The sequence below is a fragment of the Lissotriton helveticus genome, chromosome 12 (genome assembly GCF_964261635.1).
Source record: "Lissotriton helveticus chromosome 12, aLisHel1.1, whole genome shotgun sequence".
Lineage (NCBI taxonomy): Eukaryota > Metazoa > Chordata > Amphibia > Caudata > Salamandridae > Lissotriton > Lissotriton helveticus.
In genome coordinates this window covers 887,014,054-887,039,744 of record NC_136073.1, presented here as the reverse complement: position 1 = coordinate 887,039,744, position 25,691 = coordinate 887,014,054, and the positions used below count along the sequence as shown (strand labels likewise).

The 25,691-nt window shown below is 49.3% G+C and overlaps 1 protein-coding gene across 1 annotated transcript in view; it reads right to left on the bottom strand.

Annotated features, from left to right (window-relative positions):
* Positions 1 to 25,691, bottom strand: part of ACTL6B (actin like 6B) — a 173,348-nt gene that overhangs the window by 22,691 nt on the left and 124,966 nt on the right. The window contains exons 9-13 of the mRNA XM_078671622.1: positions 12,627 to 12,688; positions 11,317 to 11,431; positions 10,043 to 10,123; positions 7,374 to 7,469; positions 4,221 to 4,307 (exon numbers count right to left, since the gene is read on the bottom strand). Coding sequence (XP_078527748.1) covers positions 4,221 to 4,307; positions 7,374 to 7,469; positions 10,043 to 10,123; positions 11,317 to 11,431; positions 12,627 to 12,688 — 441 coding nt within the window. The remainder of the gene's footprint in view (positions 1 to 4,220; positions 4,308 to 7,373; positions 7,470 to 10,042; positions 10,124 to 11,316; positions 11,432 to 12,626; positions 12,689 to 25,691) is intronic.

Here is a 25,691-nt window from a genome sequence, read left to right as displayed (position 1 = left end):
TGAGGCTGCTCTTGTGCTCCAGGAGGAGTGCGAGGGGGCCGCATCAGGCGGGGGTGAGGCCTCTCACAGGGGAGCAGTGCTGCTCCCTGTGACGGCCAAAATTACGGACAAAAGGCGTCCGTAAGAGGGATTCTCATGGACAACGGACGTGAGGTCCAAATTACGGACGATCCGTGAAATTTACGGACGGTTGGTCACCCTAGTTGAAGCAGCGGTCGGCGTGGATAAGGAAGATGGCTTCTTTTTCGGTGTCGGTGTAGGATCAACACCGGGAAGAGGCTGACTCGAGCCCGAGCCGCCTGAAGGCTTAATAGGCTTCTTTGCCGAGCCCGAGGGCGGGGCGTGGGAAGCATTGTCTCGGTGTGCACCCGGGCCCGAAGGTGAGGGTGTGATCGAAGCCTTTTTGGAGGGTGTCGAGGAAGGGTGGGGGCCGACGTTCTTACTTACGACCCGTTAAGCTGGAGTGATGTCCTCGACGTCTGAGTCTTCGGCATCGGAGGAGCTGGCGCTTATTTCGGCTTGCTCCTGTTCTGGCACGTCGATGCCCTCTTGAAAGATGTCGTCCGGGATCGATGCTGACGAGCGAGCCATTGTTCTTCGAGCTCGTCGGTCTCGAATCGTCTTCTGGAAGCGGAAGGAGGCACTAGCGGAACAGTCTTTGGCCTCGTGCTCCGGTGAGAGGCAAAGGTTGCACACCTCAAGTAGATCGGTGTGGGGAAACTTCGATCTACATCGAGGACACCTCTTGAATGGCGTCCTTTCCATAAGCCAGAAAGTAAGGCCAGGGTAAGCCCGAAGGCCTTCATCGGCGACCGGAATCGAAGACTTCAAAGTTGTGAAGAGTCGCGTCGATGGGGACCGCGATCGGAACAATACCGTAGAACTGGGTGAAGATTGCGCGCCGAAGGAAAATCGGTTCCAAACTGGAGCGCTGGAGACACATCCGAGCCCGAAGGCGGAAAAAAACAATCTGAGGATGGAGCCGATGTCCATGCGCAGTATGGTCCAGAGGAGGAGTCACCTATCTCGTGACTTCCAAAGAACTTTTCAGGACAAAAACAAACTGCAAACATGCGTTCCCAACACTAGGTGGCGATCTATGCACAGTGTGTAATTTGCAGCTCATATGCCTCAAATTGCGGTTTTCAGCGGTCAGAAGCGCGCCCTCTGAGATAAAAAGGTCAAGAATTGAGCTTTTGTATTGTGTTGGTTTCTGGAGGCAACTGTAAAGAACCACAGTGAAGATTGAAATCTCCAGGGAGCTGAGGGGCTCCGAGCCTATCAGCTCTGATGATATAAATTCAACATATTACTTGATGGACTTGTTATTTTCACCAGGAGGGGGGCACATGACGTCCATTCTGGAGGTCTTGTAAGTACTGATTTCAAGAGAAAGGCATTGGAGCAGGCGCGCAACACCCATTGGGCTCACTGAGCTTCAGCCCCCCTGTCGTGTGTGCAAGCCCGGGCTGAGACAGCTTCACGGGCTGGCGTCCGTCTAATTGCAGCCGCACCAGAGTACTTCACAGGTCTTTAAAAGACCATTTACTTGTTAATGAGGCTGTTGATGTGTTTTCACCCTTTCTTAGAGCCCCTCTGCCTATGGCAGGAAGATTTAGCCCCCCTCCCGGAAATCTTTTTCAGCCCCCCCCCCCTCCCTGAAATTTGGCTCTCGTTGCCCGCCTGCATTGGAGGGTAGGGTCATTATCAGTTGGAAGTAATCTGCATCTAAGCGTGCTCCTATGAATTACTGATACACCCCCACCTCGTCTGATTTCACGCTCACAGCGTGAATGGAATAATGTGGGGTGAGAAGACGGTCTATGACATAGTTCAAAGCATCATTCAGCCAAGTTTCTGTGAGGACCAGGATTTCAAAGTTGAGATTACAATTGTGTCTGAAAGCTCGAGGCAGTGTTGAACTGCGAATCAGCAATTATGTAGAATGCATCGTACATCGTAGAGCTGAGTGTGTGGTCTTGGTGACAGGACAGTTTGTACGCTCAGTGGGTACCTGAATGAGGATGGTAAGTTCCATATTCCTGGTTGGAAGGTATGATCAGGGAGGTGTGTGGTTTCGGACGATTGGGATGGAGACGCTGCTTTGAGCCGGTTATGGGTGGGTTTCTTGGTTATGTTAAAGCTCCCATAGCTTTTGATAAGTTGACTAAGATCCTCACCCTGCAGTGCAGCAGTCGTTTTGTTCGATCTAAGTTCACAGTTGTTTCTAGGCAGATTGACGCCCCTGGGATTGTTCTTCAGAGAGAGAGCTCTAGGGGTGAGCAGCAGTTGAGTGTGGATAATGAGGATAAGAGTTGAGAAACTGTGATAAGAAGTACATTTTTTTCGATAGAAGAGTCCGAGACCCCAGAAGCACGGACGGTGAGGGAGGGGAGGTATAGTCAGAGATGCTTTGGAGGAATTCATCAGCATGGGGATGAGTTCAGGAAATATGTTTAACTGACTTGTTTGTGATGAGATTGAAATCTGAGAAGAAAGGTAGGTATTCGTGGGAAAACTACTAGGTGATCCCACAGCAGCAGTAAGAGGGTAGATATTAGGATATGAGTTGGAAGGTGAGCAGTGGCAGGGGTGCGCCAGCTGAGGTGACTGCTGCATTTGTACCACAGCGAAGGGGCGGAGCGCGGTTAGTGGATGAGCAAGAGGCAGATAAGTAAGGGTTGGGAAGGGAGGAAGCGGGGGTGGGTGCCATAGTTGGAAGTATGTGCTCCGAAAACTCCAGACCATTCAGAACACCACCGCCAGACTCGTCCTCTGCATCCCACGACACCACCACATCACCCAGCACCTATGAGGCCTCTACTGGCTCCCCGTAGAGAAGAGAGTAACCTCCAAGCTACTCACTCATGCCTACAGATGCCTCCACAACACTGGACCCCAATACCTCAACAAAAGAGTTTCCTTCCACGTACCAAAAAGATGCCTCCGTTCCACCAACCTCGCCCTCTCCTAAACCGCATGTATTCGCAGAGCGGGTTGAAGTGCCTTCTCCTACAACGTGGCAAAGAAGTGGAACAAGCTCCCGCTCAACATCAGACGCTCCTTCAGGAAAAGCCTCAAGACCTGGCTCTTTGGTTGAATCGGAGCTGCACGACCCCCACCCAGCGCCTTGAGACCATCACGGGTGAGTAGCGCGCTTCACAAATCCCTGATTGATTGAAGGTACGGGGATAGGAGACAGAAGTGGTAAGATGTGGAGGAGGGGGCTGTTGGGTGCAGCAATGGGTGGAATAGAGAAAGTAATTGGAGGAAGGCGAGTAGGTACATCAAGATGAGTTGAGTAGGGAATGAGACTTAGAAGAGCGGGATGGGGCAGAGATTGAATCATAGGAGTGTTCAATGGGGAGAACGCAGCGGGGAGAGTTGTGGAATGGGTTGTCAGGGGAGCGTTAGAGGGAGTATCAGGCAGGACACTGCCAATCACTGGACCTGACGTCACGTGATAACAAACAGGCATATCAAAAGTTTTTTCAGGGTCCGGTGCAACAACTCAAATGGGGCCCCTACAAGAAAAGGACTTGTTTTGAAGTCTAAAAAATGTCCTGCTGTGGTGGAGAATAGATGGCAGATCCACCATTTGGTGCCATCTACTGGTATTGTCCGCTTTGTCATTGATAAATAGGACAGGCGTGCTTCAAAATATGCAGATGATGTAACCTGAGTGCAGGCCTTGAAAAAATGGGGCACGTAGGGGAATCTTGACCCCTCTACCCGGCTGCTAATGGGCTTGATGTCAAAATTATGCTAAATATTCACTGCATAGCCTACACAGCTTTCCCAGGATATGCAATGTCCACTGTGTGCTCCTGGTCTCTTTACATTAACTTTTAGGCCGGGGTGTTAACGGGCATCCGAAGTGAGCTCTCGTGGCCCAGGGGATGGAACCCCACAGATTACCAGTGATTTGACTACTTATATAGCGCTTTGAAGAACTAAAACCAAAGTGAAAGGTGGGAGCAGGAGACACAATCAACATACAAAACTTGGGTTTTCAAGTCCTTCCTAAGAGCCAGACAGGGGATTAATTGGAGCTTTCACAGCACTTTGCTTCAAGGTGAAGGACACGGCAGCCTCTATGAGCTTCACCCTACCGGGGACCCCTTGTGCTAGTAATCAGCAGGACACCGTGATGCTACGAGACCCCTTGCTATTCCAGAGCAGACATAGACACACCCCCCCAAAATCATGACAGTACTTACAAGTGAGGCCAGGATGGAGCCGCCCACCCAAGGGCTGAACCGCCGCTCCATGGTGCTGTTACTTGCGATCAACTTCAGGCGCATGCTCTGGGGGGACGAAGAGAAGGCAGAGATTAGCTGGGCACGGGGACATGCACAGCAAAAAATCACCCAGTTATGTTATGTTATGTTAAGGAACTCAAATACCGCAAACAGCTACCCCATCGGGGTTTCCTGGTGCATTAGCAGCAGGTAGAGTCACTCAGGTCCAACTAGCTCAAGATCATAACAGAGAGAGGATCAAAATAAAAGACACAGTGGACACAGTGGACCCTGGAATCCGATAGTATGTATAATCACTGCTTCCAGTGTCCCTACAGCTCACTGCCTCCAGGATGACTAGACAGGAGGAGAGACTTGAAGACCAGACCATCACTCAACCAACTCCTGGTAGCAGCAGCCCATCACTCAACCAGATGCAGTCCATCACTCAACCAACTCCTGGCACCTTCAGCCCTTCACTCACCCAACCCTTGGCAGATGCAGCCCATCACTCACTCATCCCCTGGGAGACACAGCCCATCACTCACCCAGCTTCTGGCAGATGCAACCCATCACTCACCCAACCCCTGAGAGGTGCAGCCCATCACTCACCCAGCTTCTGGCAGATGCAACCCATCACTCACCCAACCCCTGAGAGGTGCAGCCCATCACTCACCCAATCCCTGGTAAGTGTAGTCCATCACTCACCCAATCCCTCGCAAGTGCAGCCCATCACTTCAATCAACCCCTGGGAGGTGCAGCCCATCACTCACCCAATCCCCGGCAAGTGCAGTCCATCACTCAATCAACCCCTGGGAGGTGCAGCCCATCACTCACCGAATCCCTGGTAAGTGCAGTCCATCACTCACCCAATCCCTCGCAAGTGCAGCCCATCACTCAAACAATCCCTGGCAAGTGCAGTCCATCACTCAATCAACCCCTGGGAGGTGCAGCCCATCACTCACCCAATCCCTGGCAAGTGCAGTCCATCACTCAATCAATCCCTGGCAAGTACAGTCCATCACTCAATCAACCCCTGGGAGGTGCAGCCCATCACTCAATCAACCCCTGGCAGATGCAGCCCATCACTCACCCAACCCCTGGCAGATGCAGCCCATCACTCACCCAACCCCTGGCAGATGCAGCCCATCACTCAACCAACTCCTGGCACCTGCAGCCCTTCACTCACTCAACCCTTGGCAGATGCAGCCCATCACTCACTCATCCCCTGGGAGACACAGCCCATCACTCACCCAGCTTCTGGCAGATGCAACCCATCACTCACCCAACCCCTGGGAGGTGCAGCCCATCACTCACCCAATCCCTGGTAAGTGTAGTCCATCACTCACCCAATCCCTCGCAAGTGCAGCCCATCACTTCAATCAACCCCTGGGAGGTGCAGCCCATCACTCACCCAATCCCCGGCAAGTGCAGTCCATCACTCAATCAACCCCTGGGAGGTGCAGCCCATCACTCACCCAATCCCTGGCAAGTGCAGTCCATCACTCAATCAATCCCTGGCAAGTGCAGTCCATCACTCAATCAACCCCTGGGAGGTGCAGCCCATCACTCACCCAATCCCTCGCAAGTGCAGTCCATCACTCAATCAATCCCTGGCAAGTGCAGTCCATCACTCAATCAACCCCTGGGAGGTGCAGCCCATCACTCACCCAATCCCCGGCAAGTGCAGTCCATCACTCAATCAACCCCTGGGAGGTGCAGCCCATCACTCACCCAATCCCTGGCAAGTGCAGTCCATCACTCAATCAACCCCTGGGAGGTGCAGCCCATCACTCACCCAATCCCTGGCAAGTGCAGTCCATCACTCAATCAATCCCTGGCAAGTGCAGTCCATCACTCAATCAACCCCTGGGAGGTGCAGCCCATCACTCACCCAACCCCTGGGAGGTGCAGCCCATCACTCAACCAACCCCTGGCAGATGCAGCCCATCACTCACCCAACCCCTGGCAGATGCAGCCCATCACTCACCCAACCCCTGGCAGATGCAGCCCATCACTCACCCAACCCCTGGCAGATGCAGCCTATCTTGGTCCTGCTCAAGTTATCTGCACTGGGTCACCAGTGGTCGTTTGGAGAATCCCGCATAAAGAGAGTCCAACAGCTCCTCCGTTCCACCTCAAGAACCTGTTCTGTGCCCTTATAGACATGCTGACTCCACTCCCTGCCATTACAGTCCTGTAACTTTCAGGCAGCTCTCGCAATGCATCTCTTCACTGACCTGAAGCACTGCCTTCTATTCCAGGTGTTTGACCTCTCTTCCGATGCACCTCAGTCCTGACCTGCAGCACTGCCTGATATTCCATTCCTGTAACCCACAGGCAGCTCTTCCGATGCTCCTCAGTCCCGACCTGCCCCACTGCCTGCTATTCCAGGTCTGTGACTCTCATGCAGCCCTTCCAATACTCTTGGACCCTGACCTCCCTGCCATGCCAGTCATGTAAGCGCAGGCAGGTTTTCCAATGCACCTCAATCTTGACCTGTATCCCTCCCTGCCACTATGTTCCTCTGGCCCGAGGCAGCTCTGCCTGCCTTATCCATACATTCCCTCTACATTGCCTCTTTGCATAGCACCTAAAGCCAGCCCAGCAACAACCCTGGCTATTGTCTGGAAGATAAACCTGCATCTGCCTCTATGTTTCAGTGCTGACCTCCAGCACCGCCTGCTATTCCAGAGCTAGCAGAGACACAGACAGACACGGACAGGCACACACACACACACCCCGCACACACACCACGCACACCACACACACACCACACACACCACACACACACACACCCCGCACGCACACCACGCACACCGCCCACACATCTCCCTAGTCACTTCAATACTGCCTCTCCTGTGATGAGGTGAAGGAGGCTGAAGCAGTTATACACACTTTCCTGTCAGTGCTCTTCACTCCTGACCTGCAGTCCCCATGTCATGCCAGTTCTGAAGCCCAACACATCCCTCTCACAGCATCCCCCAGTCACCGGTGACCCAAGATGGATGCAAGGACTCGGATCCGTCAACATCCCTCTCTCATTCACATTCTAGAAGTCAGGTGTCACACACAGTCCAGCCATCGCCCTTTCACCTGGCTCAGGTTTCCACCAACACCCCTCTCTCTTACCGGAGGTGTCTTCTGTGCCAGTTCCCGGTTTAGTCGGTCGGTGAACCCCTGCAGCAAGGTGTTGCCCCCGGTCACAATCACACTGCCATAGAGGCCCTGGCGAGGACAGAAAACAAACCGGCTGCTGAATCCTGAAAATGTCTGTCTATGCCTTACCCAACCCCCCCAAAACCCCTACTCCTGGAAATGCCTGTGCTGCCTCTAAAGGTAAGGTTACCACCGCCCAGTATGTGACCAACATGGCAAGAAGCTGGCAAAAAACAATCGTAAAGAAGCAAAATCTGGCATCTTAACACCTTTAAAAGAAAAACTTAAAATAAACACAAGTTTGAACGGTCCAAGCATCTTCTAGTGCTCCAAAGCAGACTCTGTCTGCACTAAAGTTCAGGGGGGGGAGGGTGGGTTGTGCCTGTCTGTTCCCCTTTGAAGTCTCTCCCAGCTTTTTTTGACCTAATGGCCTCTGATCCCAGAGACCAACTTCGTGGCTTCTACAGGGTGCTAGGAGGGAGTTCAGTTCCCTAGACTCTGGCTGAAATGCACTGAAGGGTCCTTGCACCTGCAGGGACTGACCTTCCAGGTCTGACTATGGGGCGACTGTCCGGTGGGTTAAAGTTTATATCGTCACTGTACCCCTGGCCCATGTTTACATTTGTGTTTTCCTGGGAGTTCTGAGTAACCTCTACAGTTAGTGGAGCTGCTGGTGAAATCGATATAACCGCACCAATGTTCACAGAAAATGTCATGTTTGAGGGCCATCTGCAAAGATAGATTTTATAGATTTGTCATGATCAATATGCCCCAGAAAAAGGCAATTCTGCACCTGGGAGTATTGCATGTGAAATTACTGCATTACTCAGAACATCAATATGAAAATCCCTTCTGAGTAACTCGTAATGAGAGCCTTAGAAATACAGAGTCTCCTTCGACAACAAAACATACTCTTTCAAGGGCCATTGCAGACCCCCTCTATGACCAATATAAGGTGTTGATTTCCAGATATTTCGCCTGATGGCTGGAATACACAAACTGCCTGGAGCAATAGTTCCCCGGCTCCTTTCTGCAGGACAGGAAGCCCACACAGACCCCTGGAAGAGGGACTAACCTGCCAGCAGAACCGTGACAGAGCTTTCTCTGGAGCTGCTCCAAGAATCTGGAATTCACTTCCACCACACATTAGAAGAATCACGTCCTCCGCTCTATTCAAGAAGGAAGCTAAGTCCTTCCGGATGAGCAAATTTCTCCCATAACGTTTTGGCGTTCTTGGCTATGGGTTTAATTGAATCCTACAGTCAATCTCTCGATCTTCGTCTATCGGCTGATCCTGTAGGATACATGGTACAGAATAATTGTCCTGACATTCTTAGACATTGGATTTTCGGGGAATCTTACTCTAGGTCTCTATCATTGATTGACAAGTTCGGCCAAACATCCTCAAGAAGGATTTGGTTATTCACGTAGTATTGTTTCAGGAACTGTAACCATGCAATAATCAATATTTGTATTAATCGTTAAAGCAAACTGAGTATCACTTTTAGAACGATCATTTAAATGTGGCAGACCACTTAAACCATGTATAACTATGGAAATTGAATGCTTTTGTACTGTGAAGCGCTCTGACATCCACTTGTGGATTATGTTCGCACTATAGAAAACAATAAATAAATAACTCCCTTCTCATGGTAGCTGGACCCTCTCCATCTCCTCTGGACCCCCCATTAACTGCATACATTTTGGGGTACAGCAGACAGTATTTTGTAAATCGGCAGAGCGATGATCAGACGGGTCCTTCGTCGGTGCTGCCTGCCACCCATTTCTTTCCAGTGCTCGGAACAAACTGGGAAAGTGTCTGCCTGGGTTCTGACCACATGACACACACTTTGGTCAAGTGGGGGAAGCATTTTTGTTTCCAAGTTCTGGATATAATGCTTCGCCAAGAAAGCACCCCTCCCCCAACAGGCATTCACTGGTGGGATATTACTTGTGGTACACACGGTGTACACCACAGTGGTCTGTGGGTTTAACATGTAGTGCACAGAAGGCCCTTCTCTGCTAGAGCTGAACATCATATCTGGTTATGTTATGTTATGTTAACATTTCTTATAAAGCACACATACACGGATTGGTTTCTTGGCGCTGGTTCACAGGAGCTACAGTCCAGCTATGAGTCAATTTCAGGTAAGGATCAATTATGGCTGTGGGTATAGGGCACAAAAGGCACTTGTAAGGCAGGTGTGCTCATCACATATGAGGCATCAATGCTACCCCTGCAAGATGCGGATATTACGTATACTGCACAGGAAGTAATCCCCGGCGAGATGTGGATGTCACGTCTGGTACACGTGCTACCCGGGTGTGGATATCAAATGAAACTGCAAACAATGCAATAGCATGTAGTCGCAAAGGGGATGCTGCTTTAGCCAGATGTGAACACTACATGTGGTGCCCAGGATGGAAACCCTTCATACAGATCTCAAAATGGTTCCCTGAGTGCACTCCGTTTCCAGGTGAGGCTAGGAAGTATGGTTGGGGGGGTACTCTCCTGGCACAAGCTGCCCAGGAGATACCAGTCTGATGTATCTTTTATATCTGATCTGCCAGACGTGCGCCACATGCAGGGTTAGATATTACAGGTGATGCTGTCCTGACAGATGTGGACATCACATACTTACCGGCCGGATGTCGATGTCACACATGCCAATACTGGTAGTCACCACATGACCGACTCCCAACATGGTGTTCCCCGAGAGCCCCTGAAAGACATCAATGACACAGGACAGCAGCAGTGAATGCTGACAGTCACTACACCCAGTGCACGTCATGACAATCATAAGCTGGTGTTGTGCACAATCGGTCACACGCGCTGCTCACAGTGAAGTTTCTAACACTAACCCACAGCTCATACAGCACACGTCAGTACATCTGAAGTTCCTTGTAACAGCCGGTGGCGTCTGCAGCACACACTACCAAATCTACAGTTCCTTGTATCAGCCAGTGGTTTGTACAGGAAACACTACTAAATCTGTACTTGCCTATAACCATCAATGACTTGTTTCCATACATGTATGATGAGGCTGTAAAGCGCTCTGATACCCCTCGAGTCATGTAAGCGCTATATAAAACTCCAAAAATAAAATAAAATAAATGGCTTGTAACAGTCGGTGACCTCTTTAGCACATGCCCTAAATCTGTGTTTGCCTGTAGCAGTGAATAGCTTGTACAGCACACACCGCTAAATCTGCGACTGTTTGTACCAGTGGGTGGCTTTCAGAACACACACCTCAAGATCAGTGGTTGCTTGAAACAGTTTGTGGCTTATGCAGCACACACTGCTACATCTGTGCTTGCCTGTAAGTCAATAAAATGTTCAGCACATGCTGTTAACACTGAGGTTGCTTGTGGTGGTTAGTGCTAGCACAGCATACACTACTAAATCTATGTTTCTTTACAACAGTTGGGTGGCTTGTACAACACACATCTGTATATCTGTGGTTGCTTGTAACAGACAGTGGCCTCGACACCACACACTGCTAGATGTGCTTTGCTTTTAACAGTTGGTGGCATATACAGTGCCCACCTCTCATACTGGCTCACACCAGTCCCCAATGCCTTGCATAAAACATTCAGTATGTACAGCACAGAACACTGGACATCCCCACTACAGAGGTGCGTCCTCAGGAATGGTTTGGCAAACTTGCTCTTTTCAACTTCTGAGCGTTTAAGTTATTATGATGAAAGCCACTTTTCTGAGACCTGTCCCACTCACTGTCTTAAACCCCACGCCTCATTTCCACTACTGAGCGCAAACACATCAATGTCACAGCATGTCTATTTTTGCAATTGCCATTCTTTTTCAAATCATTGCTACCCCCCAACTCATCTATTCCCTACTTCACCCACCTCTAAGGTTTAGCCTGTGTGGCCCGTGTGCCTCTATAGGCCTTACCTTGACGTTGGACGGATCAAACAAGCCTTCGGGGATCCGCAGCCGCTCCGCCCCATAGTCCGTGTTGTAACCATTCGGCATCTCATAGTGGACGGTTGGCATCTGCGCTGCCACCCTGCCCCACAGCAGAGAGGAGACAACAAAATCTGATTATTTGGTCATTCTTACAATGGGGGGCTCCACAGACTTCACACAAATCCCAATGTATCTTCCTACAAGACTTAGACGGCGCTGAACATGAAACACTATGCTACTATGAGCATCCGCAATGGGAAGCTTCGTGTAAGTATTAGGAAGGTCCACCAATGTACCAGCTTCCTTCCAGCCAGTGATGTCACATAGTGAGACCCATGGTCAACCAATGAAAATGTTGCTGTGAAGTCATGAAGGACGTCTTATAGCAAAAGTATCTTCCAGTGCCTTTTAATGATCAAACTTGTGCTAAGAGAGTGACCAACTGTGTTCCAGGTCCTGAGACTGCTGCCCATGTGCAAAACAAAACCCCAATGAACAGCAATCAGGCTTGAATTTTTAGACTGTCCTTAAATGACTGAGACTCGACACTTAACGATTAACAATATTAAAGACAGCTTCAGCAAACAGTCAAGGTGTGAGAGTTATGGAAGTTTCTGTAGTAGGGGATCTCTGTGTATAGTCATAATCTAGTGAATAGTCCCGCCCATGTGCGTGGACCCCGGAGCAATCAAAAATAATCTCTTAAACTGTCTTCATTGCAGTCCTGCATAGAAACTTAAGAGAGAATTAAGACAAATAATGCAGCCTAACATATACAAGGCTACAAAGGCCACCATTTTATCTAAACAGTGAAAAGGATAGCCCACCATGTCCAGTTTAACACTATTTTACCAAGTTTTCCTCACAGGGAAAACTCCCTTTCACCAAAATCCTTGAAATGATAGAGAGGAAGGGTTGGACAGACAAGCCCCCATAGGCTGCCATTATGTGTCTTGAAAAGGGATACCGTGCCTTTAAGGAACTCTCCAGTGACTCTCGGTATTCCAGAATGCACAGCCAAAGTACTTTTACTTTCAGTTCTTATTTCCGGCTCCTGCTAGCAGGAGCCTGGAGCATTGAGCTCTCCCTTTTTTTAAGTGTTTTGTTTCAATTTTTTGGCACTTTTCAAGTGTTTAAAAGCAATACAGACATCAGTCTCAAAGCCAGGAGATAAGGTGTGAAATCTATGAACGATTACAGCTTTCTTCTCCAACAGAGACATTCTCACTTCACAGCAAGGGCAGGAGAATCTTGTCAGAAAAAGACATGTGTTTATCGATGAAAGAGGTACTCACTGCTCATCGTATGGGGAGTCCGACACCTGCAACACCGAGGCCTGGAAATCCTGGATGACTTCCTAAAGGGAGAACCCAATGGGTTAATTCAGCTGAAGCAAGACCCCTTCCATGCCACCCTCCAAACACTTTCACCACAAGTTTTGTAAAACTGTAAACACAACATAGTGACTCGGTCGGTTACGTGCTCCCGGCCTACGAGACCTGCTGTTGGAAGGAGGAGACCATGGTTTACACAATTCATAGGCCGAAGGATGACATCAAAACAACTTTGCCTGATGCCTATCCGTCTCATAATTTCTCCTTCTGTCACAGCCTGAATGCCTTGAAAATCTAGCTCCATCTGAAGGGCTGTGTCTCTCTTCAACTCAAAGGCCATTCTTTGGATGAGCTGCCACGATTATTGTGCAAGCTGCGACAGATGTAATGAGGCAATGTTATGTTTCTGAACGATTTGCAGATTTGATGATAATTTATTTGTATGGGATACGCAGAAACCAGATCAAGTGACACTCTGATGGGTTCTAAGTTAGAATACCGTATAGAAAAGGAACATGTTACTTACCTTGTATGCATCTATTCATAGCGTGTAGTGCTGTAGATTCATATGCTTAGCATACTCCAGCCATCCTGTGTTTGGCTCGGACTCTTGCAACTTGTCTTTCTTCAAAGAAGTCTTTCGAATCACGAGGTATAGTGACTCCTCCTATGGTAAGTATTGCATATGTTCATCGGCTCCTTTGTTAGATTATTTTTGGGGTCATCGGGTGAGCTAGTACAGGTGCAGTATAGCGATAAAAAGGATGAGTATGTGAGTAAAGTGAAGATAAGGTTGCGTGTTTTAGTAAAGAGGTGTTTACGCCAGCCTGTAGTTTCCGTGGAGGAGGGCGGGTGCATATGAACATACAGTACTGCACGCTACAAACAGATGTTTACAGGGTAAGTAACATATTCCATTCGGAGCATGTGTTGTCCATAGATACATATGCTTAGCATAGAGTGTAAAGCAGTGCTCCCCAAAAGCGGTGGCTAGCTAGTGGTTGACGTAGATGTTCGAAAAAGTGTTCCTGATCCAGCTTGACCCACTCTAGCTAGTTGAATAGCTAAGACTTCCACACAATAGTGTTTTGTGAATGTATGTAGGTTATTCCATGTAGCTGCTAATGGGATGTTTCCTGGAAAAGCCATGGCGACTACTTTTTTGTGTGTGGAGTGAGCTCAGGGAGTTACAGGAAGCAAGCGCTTAGCTTTGTTGTAGCAGGTTTACTATTCATGTTGTGATTCCAGCTCTGGATAAAAGGGAACTTTTTAGGGGGTTTGAAAAAGCAAGAAAATGTTGTTGTGTTTTGCGAAACAGTTACGTCCTCTCAATGTAGTGCATTACTGCTCTTTTAATATATTGAGGGTGTGTAGAGCTCTTTCTGCTACTGAGTCTGAGCCAGATGCACGACCATTCCATTTTGCAGGTCGCAAATTGCAATTTTTTGCGACTCGCAATACGGAATGTACTAATGTGACTCAGACACATTTAGCGATTCTCTATGGGGTCGCAAATGACCTGCCTCATCAAAGTCGCAATTTGCTACCCATTGGGAATGGGCTACAGTCACAGGAATGGTGGCGTGCTGGGGACAGCAGACCACCATGTCTGTGTTTGCTTTTTAAATAAAGCAACTTTTTTTTCTCAAATGCAGCCTGTTTTCCTGTAAGGAAAATGGGATGCGTTTAAAAAATAAAATGAAAAGTTTCCTTTTCATTTTTCAAGGTCAGGCAGTTGTCCGTGGGACACCTGCCTGCTCCTAAAAAATATTTATGCTGCCAAACACAAAATCCCATTTGCGACTGGCTTACCACCAATTTGAAATTGGTGGTAACTGCGATCATTTTGTGACCGCTTTAGCGGTCGCAAAATCACTATACATCCCCCTGCGACTCTATTTTAGGAAAGGATGCCATTGGCTGTTGGTAATAGGTTACTGAATTGCACAATATGGTTTATACATGATAAAACCCTTTTTAGTGGTCGCTAACAGCCAGATTTTCCGTTTACGACCACTAAAAGAGGTCGTACATCTGGCCCATGGTTTAGGAAAGAATACCTGTAGCTCTATTGTTTGATTCACATGGAATTTCAAACTACTTGGGAGGAGGTTTAGATATGTTCTAAGTAATATTTTATTTGGATAGCTTTGGAAGAAAGGTTCTTCTAAAGTGAGCACTTGAAGTACACGTATTCGCCTGAGGAATGTGATAGCTACTAAGAAAGCTACTTTCCATGTAAGGAACGGAAATCACATGAATGTTGCGATTCAAACGGTGGCTGCATGAGTGTGGTGAGAACAAATATTTAGGTTCCAGGCAGGTGCTGGTGGGATAGAAGGTGGAATTACTCTTTTTAGTCTTTCCATAAATGCTTTGATTGCTGGAATATTAAAGAGCAACATATGTGGTCAGTTTTGCATGCAAGCAGCAAGTGCTGCTAAGTGTACCCTAATAGAGGTATATGCTAGGCCTGTTTGTTGCAAATGAAATAGATAACAAACAAGGACTTGCACTGCTGGGGAGAGTGGTTGGATTTGTTTGTCTAAGCAGTAATGGACAAATCTTTTCTATTTTGCTGTGTGGTTGGCATGCATTTTTGTTTCTGAATGGTCATGCATTCTTGTGGTAGATTGAGGTGTTCAAAAAACTAAAACCTCAGGAGGCAGATCGGCAGATTGAGCTGTTTTGGATTTTGATGTATGACCTTTCCCTGTTCCTGAGTCAGAAGATGCGGCCAAAGTGGCAGTTTCTTGTGTGGCACAGCTGAAGTTATAGTAGGGTTCTGAACCAAGCTTGTTGTGCCCATGTAGGGGCTACTAGGATGAGAGTGAGGGATGTTTGTGTGACCTTTTGAACCTTGTAAGGAATGAGTAGGAGTGGGGGAAAGCGTAATCAAATATCCCTAACCAGCTATTCCATAGGGCATTGCCTCTGGATTGTCAGCGAGGAAACTTGGAGGCGAAGTTCGGCATTTCACCTTCTGTTGTGATACAAAGAGGTCTCTCTCCAGGATTCCTCACCTTTGGAAATATGAGTGGGGAAGTATTATGTTCAATTCCCTCTCGTGTACTTACTGATGCATTCTGCCTGAGCATATCTGCGAAGTCTTTGTCCACCTCGGGTAGGTATTCTACTAAGAGGTGGATTTGCTGACGTATATCCCCGTGTCATATTTGCTCTGCTATGTGTGAGAGCTGTATAGAGCTCAAGAGCAGCTGCCTTTCCAAGGGTTGCAGGTGAGATCTTGCTGTATTGAGTGTGAAGCCAATTTTGTGCAGAAGGATGATTACCTTTTAAGTGCCCCGCAGACAATGTATTTTTTAAAGTTATGTTTTATTAAACAGTTACACAAAGAACACTGCAGTGACAGCAGACATTTCAGATCAAAAGGAAAAGACAGCCACAGCAAGCGACAAAGGATAGCAATATGTCAACATTTGACGCGAAACAGCGTTTGCAACGCTGTTAAAACAATGCGATGCTATTACAATGCGGTTTTTACAACGACTGCGTTGTTACTACGCAACACCTTTACATTGCACGTCATTACGATGACTTGCTGTAGGGGGCGCTAAGGTATTGGATATGAAATTCAACACCTTCCCTGCTGTTGCGCAAACTGGAGTAGGAATAGTATATATTACTGTTCCTAATTCCAGCGTGCCCCCTACAGCAAGTCAATGTAATGACTTGCGCTGTAAAGGTATTGTGTATGAACAACGCGGTCGTTGTAACGACCACGTTGTAAAAGTATGCGATGTAATCGCATGTGGTGTAACATGCTATATTCACATTTGACTGTTGTATTGACATTTAACAGATCAGCGGTAAGAGCAATACCATCAGTATTACGGAACATCATCAGTAGTACCACCCAGGGGCTCTCAGAGGTCCACCCTAAAAGCATTCCACTTTCCCCATATTTTATTCCATTTTTTTAACAACCTCTCCCCATATATTCCGCACGCTCAGCCTGCATGCACCAATCGAGGTCTCTCTTCCAGTTCCCCAAACTCTGGCTCAATTCACATCTCCACATGTGAGCTATGTTTCGCTTGCCTATCATCAGTCCCAGGGTGAACCAGAGTCAGTCCATGCAATTGAGGTCTGTTTCAGCCCAAACATTGAGGAGGCACCATTTGGCCGACAGAGCCAGATCACTCTCCTTTTCTTCATTGAGGCAAGTCAATACCCTCCCCCAGTAATGTCAGAGTGCAGGGCAACTCCACAGCATATGAAAAACGTACCGTCCTGACCACACTTACTAGCACACCAAGCTGGATCTATTTTGCCCTTTTTAACCAGGGTAGTACATGCATAGTAGATGCGGTGAAGAATTTTCAGTTGCACCAATCGAACTCTGGAGAGCATGGCTTCAGGGCACTCTTCCTCCTCCAAATCCCCTATGTCTCGCTCCCAGCTCGTTAGTAGCTTGGCCAGAAGATCCGGAGAGTTATTGATCAATTTACGATAGGTGAGTGAGATCGCCTGTCACGGCATGTATTCATCTAACAATTGATCCTCAAGTGGAGTGGACTCATGGGGGTCTACCCCCCTAGGGATTGTTTACCGTAGGGTGTGTCTCATTTGTAAGTAGTGGAAGGTCTCTGTGGGGACCAGCTTGTACTCTCTTTGTAACTCAGAGAAGAGAAGCACAACCTCCTGCCTCCAGAGATTACCCACCCTCGAAATACCAAATAAGTCCCATTTCTCAATGCCTCTTTGTGTTGCTAGAGGACCCACTGATCTGTTGTAATTTGGGCCCAGTCTTTGTGATAGTGGAGGCGTATACAGTCACTGCTTAGTGGGAGTAGTCTCTTTGATGGTGTCTTTCTGTTTTTTCCGTAGGGCTTTTGGTGGGTCTGGTCCCATGATGTCTTCCTCAAAAGTCTGTTTTCTCCTAGGGAGCATGTCAGTTGGTGGGAGAGGTGGTTTTCCAACTACCCTTCCAGTGTCTGGAGTGATAATCAAAGTATTTTGTTTGTTATCAAGTATTTCTTGCTGTTGTGCAAGTATTGGCTCCATAGGTTGCTGTTTCAGCACTGATGGTGGTTTTGCTATTTTCGACACTGATGGTAGTTTAGGTATCAACGGTATTGTTGGTGCCAATGATCCTTTGTGCGGTTGAGCACCTTTTGGCGCCAAGAGTGTTTTTGGATCTGAAGGTGGTATTTTCGGGTCCGATGCCTTGTGGTGCTTTTCCAGCATTGAAGCTTAAGTTTACGACGCAGGCACCGAGGTGAGCTTTAACTTTGGTACAGTTGGTGCTTTTGGCTTTTCAACACATTTCAGTGTTTGCTTAGGAGGTGGGACGTGTGCCTGCCCCTTTGTCTGTTTTCGGACACTACCATAGCCTGAGGGCAGTGGCGTTCTGTGAGCCATTTTTGCTGGTTTAATGGGGTCTGTACCGCTTTTGCCAGCGTTCTCACACGTTATGGATGTCGACGGGTCGTGGTCTGAATCAGAGCCTTCCCTGCTGCTGGCGAGTAGTATGGCGATGTCCATAGGCACATCTTATGATTTGAGTGTCCTCAAACTTCTCTTCTGGCTCTAGAGACTGCTCCCCGCAGAGATCTGGCACATTTTATACTTGGTGTGCTTGCATGGTGGAATGAGCCCAGGGGAGTTCCCTCTTTTGCCGAAGAGTCTTTTTAGTCCACAAACCAGGCAAGCTTAACACTACACTTCGTCGTGTTCAGGTGAGAGGCTACAGAGAGTTGATCCTGCCTGGAGTACATGGTATGGCAGAAACTGAAATGCGTTTTTTTTCATCACTCAACGTCGTGGAGTGGGAGAAGATGGTGGCGGAAATGGAAGTCGAAGTAGAACCGGTCCAGAGCCTGGGTTGGCAGATCGAAAATATGTAAAGGAAACCAGTGGTTAGTTGTCGTTGTTGACTACTCAGTCGAAACATTATGAATCAGGGCTCTGACAATTTTTTTTTTTTTTTAATCTGTTTATTATTTTCCTTGCACAAACAACATACATATTGATCAGCCACTCAACATCTGGCTGTAGCCTTGCGTAAAAAGTGTCAAAAACATTCGACATGTGCATACACAATCAGGGCAGGATATCAGAATAAATAAGCACAGTCATTAACAAACGACTAAACAGCCAATAATTACATAATAGTACTAAAGCATCTTGCTGCAAGCACGGTATACATGTGCTGCAAAGCCATTATGAATAGACCAAACTGTCCCAACATCCCTCAGCCCTCCCACAGCCCACCCACTCTCACCGGCGTGTCATTTACAACAGGGCAACCTAACACGATAATAAATTGGAGCAAATTGAAAAATATGTGGCATGACTATAGGAGGAGGGGGGTGGAAACACACTCACACGTTTCCGTATTCTTGCATTAGCACAGTCACATTACGAGGCTTCATCTCCAGTATGTTCGCTTGATTCCGAGACAGGGTCTGCATCCATGGTCTTCAATTCTGTGACTGGGGCCTCCCATGCCCGGGCCGCTTCCAGTGCCTTATAATTGTGGGATCTTTGGGCCTGCTGCAGGCGAAATATGCTCTCACTCCCCGCCCAAGTAAGTAGCGCAGCCTTCCATCTGGCAAAACTGGGCCCTCCCGCAGCCTTCCAGTGGATCGTAATCTCCCTTTTGGCAAGCACCAACCCCAAATCCAGGAATTTACTTGTTATCTTAGTCTTGCTAGTGTGGGGAAACCAATGCAGTAGACAGGTTCCCTTGTCTGGAGTGATCTGCCGCTCCGTTATACCACATAGTAATGCTATTATGTCCTCCCATATGTATCCAGTTGCGGACAATCCCATAACAAATGCAGCGGGGACATTGGGCTGTGTCTACGTGGAAGTATTGGTTTATCTTCGCCGGGGTAAGGTATGCCCTGTGCAGTATAAAATAATGAACTAGCTGGAATCTGGCATTTCTAGTGCTCTTCCATGCCCTCTTAATTATTTGCGACCAGGCCAAGTCTGGTATGTCTTTACCAATATCCGTTACCCATTGGTCACGTAACTTCTGCAGCGGTGGCAAGTCCTCCACAAGCATACGTTTATATAAGCAGGTAACGGCCTTATAAGTGCCCGCCGCCATCACCACATACTGGCACGCTGCACTCACCGGTGGTTCCGATAGTCCCTTCCCCCGTCCTTTTGGATGGCAGCTATTAAGGCTGTATGGATTAAATAGTGCCCCCGCGGGAGCCCAAAGATCTCCTGCAGTTCACTAAAGGGTAATAAAGCGCCATCTCCATACAGGTCTCCCACAACCTGCAGTCCAAGTAACTCCCAGTCCGCAAGGGCTGACCAATCCCCACCATGCGGAAGGGCTGTACACATACCCAAAGGTATCTCTGGGGCATAAGGGCGTTGTATCCCAACTATGTTGTGGTATCTTTTCCAACAAAGCCTCAGAGTGCGTTCCTCAATGGATAACGAGTCCACATGTAATTTTTGCTGGAATATAACAAACAACAGCACATGCCGAGGTATATCCGGTTCAAATTCTCGCTCGGGCCCCCTAAACTCCTGCGCCACCTCTTGGGTGAGTCCCTGGAACTGTGCAGCCAGGTAGTACAGCTCGAAATCGGAACTGCAAGCCCCCCCTCCGCTCTCGGATGCATCAATGTGTTCAGCGCTACCCTTCGCCTCCCGTTGCCCCATATGAAGCCCCAACCACCAATCGGAGCTGCCGAATAAAGGCGCCAGGTATCCATACTGGCAATGCATGGAAAAAATAAAGCACGGAAGTGCCACCCTTTTCAACAGGGCCACGGGACCTGCTACCGACAAAGGCAAAGTTCCCCAAAACTGCATGCTACTCTTATGATTTCTCATTACCCTGCCGATGTTACCATCAAACAAATCCTCTTGGGTATGGTAAATGTGCGTCCCCAAATACGAAAGGTAATGGGGTTCCCACTTGATGTCCTGTATGGGCGCAGGCGGGTCGCGTGCCTGGGCAACTGGGAAAACACAAGTCTTCACCCAGTTTACTCTCAACCCGGAGATTTCTCTGAACCTGCGAAGAAGCGCCCGCGCTCCCTCCAATGCATCCTCGGTATCTTTTAAGAACATCAAGAGATCGTCTGCATATAATGAGATAAAATGCATCTGACAACAGAGTCGTAGGCCCTGGAATGCCCTCCCCAATCTGGCACTGGCTGCCAGTGGTTCTATGGCTAGGGCAAATAATAACGGGGAAAGCGGGCACCCATGCCGAGTACCACGCCCCTCTGGATACGAGGAGGAGCTCCTATTCTCACTCTGGCGCTCGCAGATGAGTACAATATTTTAGTGCAGCGGACATATCCTTCCCCAAGTCCAAAGGCTCTCATAACAAAAAACAAATAGGGCCATTCTAAGCTATCAAACGCTTTGGCAATGTCCACTGAGAGGATTGCCGCTTGGTCATCCTCAGCGTGGTCCCCACCCAGTACGCGTATCAATCGGCGTATGCTGCCGGCGGTATTGCGAGTGGGAATGAAGCCGGCCTGATCAGGATGAACCAAATGTACCATATGCAGGAGGAGTCGAGTGGCCAGAATACGACTCAGAATTTTATAGTCAGTGGTGAGCATGGATAATGGTCGATACGCAGAAGGGTCAATAGGGGCCTTCCCCGGTTTAAGTAGAGGGATGATGACGGCTTCCCTAGATGAGGACGGCAGCACATCCAACCGCTTGGCTTCTCCGAAAACCAACAGTAATCTAGGGGCAAGAATATCTACATAGGCCGAGTAAAACTCGATGGGCAAGCCATCAATTCCCGATGTTTTGTTACGCGCCAGTTGTTTGATAGCGCATTGGATTTCAGAGAGCGTAATATCCTGGCCGAGCGAGTCCGCCTGCTCCGCATCTACGGAGGGCAGTTCTAAATCTTTCAGAAAAACATGCATGTCAGCTTCACCGGCCTGAAACTGACTATCATACAAGTCTGCGCAATAGTTACGGAACCGAGTATTAATCTGAAGCTGAGTATAGTCCATCTGTCCTGCCGGGGAGGCCAGCGCCAAAATAGGAGCGCATCTAGGGAGGGAGTTGGCCAACCACGCCAACAAAGTGCCCACTTTGTCCCTTTCGCGGTACAAAAGGGGGTGGTGATGGAAGGAGCATCTGAACCAATAAAACACTCACACCCAGTCAAAAGATCTGGGGTTGACCCATCACCGTTCTTTAGCCCACTCTGCCACCCCAGTTCAGACATGGCTATATGCAAATCAGTCTGACCCTGTGCCTCATGGGAACAGTCCAGCCCGAACTGCCAAGCCATGCCTTCCCTGGACCGGAAACAGGCTTCCGAGGACCGGTTTCTGGCATTACAGCTGTCTTCAGCCCAGCTTGCTTGAATCCAGTGGCAAAGTGAGCAAGGGACTCACATCTGAGCATACCCTGCCACACTTATGGCGGCCAAAAGCGGTACAAAACGGGGTGGTGATGGACAGAGCATCTGAACCAATCAAACACTCACACCCAGTCAAAAGATCTGGGTTTGACCCATCACCGTTCTTTAGCCCACTCTGCCACCCCAGTTCAGACATGGCTATATGCAAATCAGTCTGACCCTGTGCCTCATGGGAACAGTCCAGCCCGAACTGCCAAGCCATGCCTTCCCTGGACCGGAAACAAGCTTCCGAGGACCGGTTTCTGGCATTACAGCCGTCTTCAGCCCGGCTTGCTTGAATCCAGTGGCAAAGTGAGCAAGGGACTCACGTCTGAGCATACCCTGCCACACTTATGGCGGCCAAAAGCGGTACAAAAGGGGGTGGTGATGGACGGAGCATCTGAACCAATCAAACGCCAACACCCAGTCAAAAGATCTGGGTTTGACCCATCACCGTTCTTTAGCCCACTCTGCCACCCCAGTTCAGACATGGCTATATGCAAATCAGTCTGACCCTGTGCCTCATGGGAACAGTCCAGCCCGAACTGCCAAGCCATGCCTTCCCTGGACCGGAAACAGGCTTCCGAGGACCGGTTTCTGGCATTACAGCTGTCTTCAGCCCAGCTTGCTTGAATCCAGTGGCAAAGTGAGCAAGGGACTCACATCTGAGCATACCCTGCCACACTTATGGCGGCCAAAAGCGGTACAAAACGGGGTGGTGATGGACAGAGCATCTGAACCAATCAAACACTCACACCCAGTCAAAAGATCTGGGTTTGACCCATCACCGTTCTTTAGCCCACTCTGCCACCCCAGTTCAGACATGGCTATATGCAAATCAGTCTGACCCTGTGCCTCATGGGAACAGTCCAGCCCGAACTGCCAAGCCATGCCTTCCCTGGACCGGAAACAAGCTTCCGAGGACCGGTTTCTGGCATTACAGCCGTCTTCAGCCCGGCTTGCTTGAATCCAGTGGCAAAGTGAGCAAGGGACTCACGTCTGAGCATACCCTGCCACACTTATGGCGGCCAAAAGCGGTACAAAAGGGGGTGGTGATGGACGGAGCATCTGAACCAATCAAACGCCAACACCCAGTCAAAAGATCTGGGTGTTTTTTTTGGGGAGGAGCCTAGCTCGCGACCGAGATGGCCGCGCTTTAGCTCGGCTCCGTTCGCCCGCCTGTGTTTTTTACATTTATCCTGCATTTATCCTGCCCCGGGAAGCCCTCCTTGCTGTGTGGTACTACTACGACGCACTGCAGGCACTTACCACTTGTTCCGGTTGTCCTGGCTGCTGTGGGTCCGGTGCAGTGCCCCCGACCATTCCCGGGACTCGAGAGCGGACTGGCCTGGTTCTTCGTCCCGGCTCCTGGGCCGGATGCAGCCTGCGGGCTTGCCCTTCGGGGCGCGCTGGAGGTGATTGGAGGGCCGCTGTTCGTGTGTGCCGGAGGTTCCTGGCTGAGAGACTCCTGTGTGGCGGCAGCCTTGGATGGTGACGCTGCCCTTCATTATTGGGGTTCCTCGTGTGTTCAGCTTCCTCCCCCTTTGTTCTCCGGTCCGGCCATTTTGTTCTTTGCCGCCCGGACTCGGAGAACGGGACTGGCGACATTGGGGGGCCGGCGAATCTCCTTCTTCTGGTGGCCCCCCTTCCTGTCCGGGGTGTTCTTCTGCCTGTCGGCGGGACTTCATCTGCTTGACTGCCGCCCCGGCGGAGGTTGTTGGCTGCACGGCCTGTTCGGGCTCTCAAGATGGCGACCAACCCCATTTGTTTGGGCCGGGCCCGGACGAGCACTGGGGGCCCGCCGCAAGGCCCGGGTGTCGGATACTGTGAAGGTTTTCCTGCACTTAAGGGGATCTTAAACGTCCTGCTATCCTGGCGGCTCTCTGTGGCCGCGCCACTCCTGGCTCTGCAGACGGATCCTCACTGCGGGCCTCCCGGGCCCCCACGACCGGATGAGGCATTGATATCGCGGGGTGTGGCTGGTACTCTCCTGGCGGACTCGGCCCCGGCTGCCGCCCCGGAGGTGCGCAACCGGATGGCGCCTTCTCCTCCTGTGCTGCCTCCTCTGCCCTTGGCCCGGGAGCTGGATTTTGTTTTGCCGGACTTTCATGATTCTCCTGGTCCCTCTCAATCACCACTGCCCAATGACGTCTCCTGTGCCGGCCCGGATGGGTCGGTTTTTATGGATATATCCTTGGAACTGTGCTTGCATCGTTTGCTATATTCTGTGATTTTCCTGGATCTTCCGTGCTTTTCTTCCTGTGACTTTTTTGGACTCCCGTTGGACTCTCCTGCTGCCTGCCTTCTGTTCTTTCTGGCAGGGTCCTCGTTGGATCGGACCCTTACTGCTTTGGATAAAAAGGGTCAGGGCTGATGAACACTGACTCTTATATGCGGTAGCTCATGAACGGTTTGGATGATCTCTGTGTCCTGATATGGTTCTGTGTAATTGGTTAATGCTCCTGGACTTTGGCCTGATACTCTTTGGCTTCCCGGGGACTTGGACCTTTAACCCGGGCGGGCGGATGGGTGCGTTTACTCCTGTCTTTGGCCCTCCCCGTGTGTATGTTTGTTTGTCTTTACTCCCTTTTTTCCTTCCCTTCCTTCCCCCCCCCCCCCTTTTTTATTGTCTTTTACTTCCAACTTTTCTTGCTCCACTATATTTCGGGTTCTATTTAGGGCGACAGGCACGCTGCGGGGGGGGTAGGCCGTAGCCTTCTGCAGGGGTGCAGGGTGGGCTTAGGGGTGGGTGGGGGGGGTCTGTTTGTGTCGGGGGGTCTTTTTCCCCCCTTATTTTCCCTTTTTTGTTCTATGGCTCTTGTGTATTCACTTTTTCGGGACTCTGTCACCTCATATCTCCCCCGGGGGTTTTCTGTCCTTCTTCCGGTGTGTGGCTGATTGTGGTTCGCTGCCTATTCTGGTATCGTCTTTCTGTTACATCGCATGCCGGTTTTATTGTCCTGTTCTTCCCCCTGGGGGTGCATGGTCTGGCGGGTGTTCCTTTTGTTGTCTTTTTCTCCCTCTTTCCCTTCCTCCTTTATGGAGGTCCCCCTTTTTCGTTGGGGTGCATATCGTATAGTCTTTGTGATGGGGCTTTTTGACCACGTCTTCTTTGTTCGGGTAGGGGCGGAGGTGAGTGGGCGCGATTGACTGTTGCCACTGTCGCTATTTGATGGTCTGATTCTGTTTCTGTCCTTTGCTAGATTTGATTATATGGCTTCATTTTCTTACGTTGTGTTTATAAAATGGCGGCTTGCCCCGGTCCCTCCCTTGTAGTCTCATAGACAGCCCGTTATTCTTTTGGTCCCCTCCCCGCGCTAGAAAATTAACCTTTATTATCCTGCTCTTGTTGTACGCTCGATGGTTTTTATTGCTTCACCAGTGCTCCTGATGTTATATCCTGTGCAGATCTTCTTTTTGTATGCTGGTTATTTGACCATTCTGTTCTGGCCAGCCCGTGGGGTTGTAGGCCAGTATTTGTGAGCTTTCATTGTTCAATAAAGGTTTTAAAAAAAAAAAAAAAAAAAAAAAAAAAGATCTGGGTTTGACCCATCACCGTTCTTTAGCCCACTCTGCCACCCCAGTTCAGACATGGCTATATGCAAATCAGTCTGACCCTGTGCCTCATGGGAACAGTCCAGCCCGAACTGCCAAGC